This window comes from Abramis brama, assembly GCF_963993115.1.
Source record: "Abramis brama genome assembly, chromosome: 13".
NCBI lineage: Eukaryota > Metazoa > Chordata > Actinopteri > Cypriniformes > Leuciscidae > Abramis > Abramis brama.
Window position 1 is genome coordinate 181,126 of NC_139975.1, and position 2,500 is coordinate 183,625.

At 43.0% G+C, this 2,500-nt stretch overlaps 1 protein-coding gene across 7 annotated transcripts in view; it reads right to left on the reverse strand.

The window, feature by feature from the left end:
• Positions 1-2,500, reverse strand: part of evc (EvC ciliary complex subunit 1) — a gene marked incomplete at its 5' end in the record, with an annotated part of 45,277 nt that overhangs the window by 9,340 nt on the left and 33,437 nt on the right. For 5 of the 7 annotated variants that reach the window (XR_014608774.1, XM_084133436.1, XM_084133435.1 and 2 more), the window contains 2 exons: positions 1-107; positions 2,190-2,357. The exon at positions 1-107 is cut by the window's left edge. Coding sequence is in view for 6 of the 7 variants with exons in the window: in XM_084133436.1 (XP_083989562.1) it covers positions 1-107; positions 2,190-2,357 (275 nt within the window). Of the gene's footprint in view, positions 145-2,189; positions 2,358-2,500 lie in introns of all 7 variants that reach the window. The other 2 variants (XM_084133438.1, XM_084133437.1) reach the window with 2 other exon arrangements.

Here is a 2,500-nt window from a genome sequence, read left to right on the forward strand (position 1 = left end):
GTCCTCCTCCTCCTGCTCCGGATCCCACAGTAATATTCCTGGATCAGAGACTCGACACAATCCCGAGTCACACACACACTTTCACACACCGCGTCCATCAGCCGCTCCTGAAGGCCAAACACACGACGCGCATCAACACCTGATCTACACACACACACACACACACACACACACTGTGTCTGAAACACAAGCTGTTCATCAAACAGGAGCAACAGTCTCAGGAGCTTCAGCAATAGAGCGGGTGAATTACGAATATGATGAACTATAGGGATGTCCCGATCCGATCACGTGATCGGAAATCGGGCCCGATCGCGTGTTTTCAGACTCGATCGGAATCGGACGTTACCTCCCGATCAGGACTCGGATATATATGTATTTATATTCTCATTATTTTTTAACACCTCTATTATGCGGTGACACAGAGTTACGGCGGTTTCACACTGCACGCGTTATTAGAGTGTAAGCAGCGCAGGAGCAGTGCGTATGGTGAGCAGGAGCAGGACACGCGCGTTTTGCTTTCATACTGGCAGCGTTTGTCACGCGCGGCTGAACCGCGGGTTGTGTACAGACAGAGTCTATAATGGATAAGTTGGCATTGCTTTTTTTCGTTTTCAAATACATTTAAGAGAAAATACTTGTCAAGAAGCTTATTTTATTAATAATTTCATTTATATAACTTTTGGTTCATCTTTGTTTTTATTGTTATGGCAACAAGTTTGTTTTTGGACATTTGTTTTCTTTTCAAATTGCTGTTGGTCATTTGATTGACTGTTTAAAACACAATAGATATCATCAATGAACTTTTTGGATAAAACTGCGGTGTATTATGGCCATGATCAATGTATTGTCACTTTAATTCAGCAAAAGCGGCGCAGCAAAAATAGACTCGGCGCCGAAACGATCACGGCACTCCTGCTCTGCTCTGCTACGCACTGCCGCGCCGCCTCTGCGCGCGGTGTGAATGCTCTAAAGCCTGGTTTAATCTGTTAACATGGGCGGCGAAAAAAATACGCGCTGCACGCTCTGCTAACAGTGCAGTGTGAAACCGGCGTAAGAGTTAGGAGTGCAGTTCCTACAAGCACATTACTGGCTTTGCAAACACTGTGGCACTTTTATTTTTTATCTGTTTACATGCCTGCCGGGTATTTTAAGTTGAGGTGCTATTTGTTTATATATTAGACTTTTTTAAATATTTACTGTTGCACTAAAGTCCAAAAGTGAAGAATTTATTTATTACTTGATTGTTCAAGCTACCTCACAGAAGTGCTCTGTTTGTTAACAGAGTTGTTGAATGTTAAAATAAGGTGAATTAAATAAAAAATAAGGAACATCCTGGATCTGTTTTTTTCGCTCTTCTTTATTCTTTTTTTTTTTTTTGCATTATAGAAGTATCGGATCGGGACTCGGTATCGGCAGATACTTAAAATCAAATGACTCAGACTCGGACTCGAGGGCAAAAAAACCTGATCGGGACATCCCTAATGAACTATATGCCTTTCTCCTTTCTTCTGAGCTGAGTGAGTGAGTGGAGGCGGGGCTCATTTGCATATCCATAGAACCACGCATACTAAATGAGGCAAGGGTGTCGAGTTACATTCAAGATATTTTAGGGCATGAAGAAATTTCTTTGGGGGGGATAAAAGAGTTAAGAGTGTAATTCTGATGATCAAAGATGAGTTTAAAGGGATAAAATTGTTGCCTACAGGAGGACTAAGTCGAGTCTCCTTCATTATACAGCGCTTTAACAATATAGAGTCTCACAGCAGCTTTACAGTGATAACAGGAGATTACAGGAACAGAGATTGTTTAGGCTTTACAGCAGATCTAGAATAAAGTTATTGTCCAGATAAAGTTAGTTTTGATTGATTCCGTTGCAAAGATCATTAATTATTAACTTAGGGGCCGCTAACACACACCGCTCTCACAGAAAACAGAAACTTTAATGTGTTCTGGCCGTTCATTCACACAGCAGTGTTTGGAGCTCAAGAACACACACTCTGAAACAGGATCCACGGTGCAAGCGTTATCATCTCTCATTAAATCATCATCTCCGTGTAAACTACAAAAACGTAAATCCGTGAGAACGCTGATGGCGCACGTGCGTATCACGTGTTCAGTCTATAGATATGAGCGTTAGAATATAGATGTGCGCAGGCGTGATGTCGTCCAGATCCCTGTCACTCACTGACCTTCTGCTGTGTGTTGATCTGCAGGCGGGTGGCCCGGCAGAGGGCGTGGCCTAGCAGGAGGTGGGCGTGTCCCTGCAGCATCTCAGCTGACGCCTCCAGCTCGTGCAGGAGATTCTGACCAACCACATCCTCTGCACAGGAGACCGTTTCCACGGCAACAGAGGAGTCCTGCACACAACACAACACTCAACCTGTGTCTGTGTGTGTGTTTGTATAGACTTAACCATATTTGGGGACAAAATGTTTTTTTAGTAAACAAGACTTAATATCTTCAGTCATTTCGCTTCTCCAGTAAATGTGTCTTGATTTAA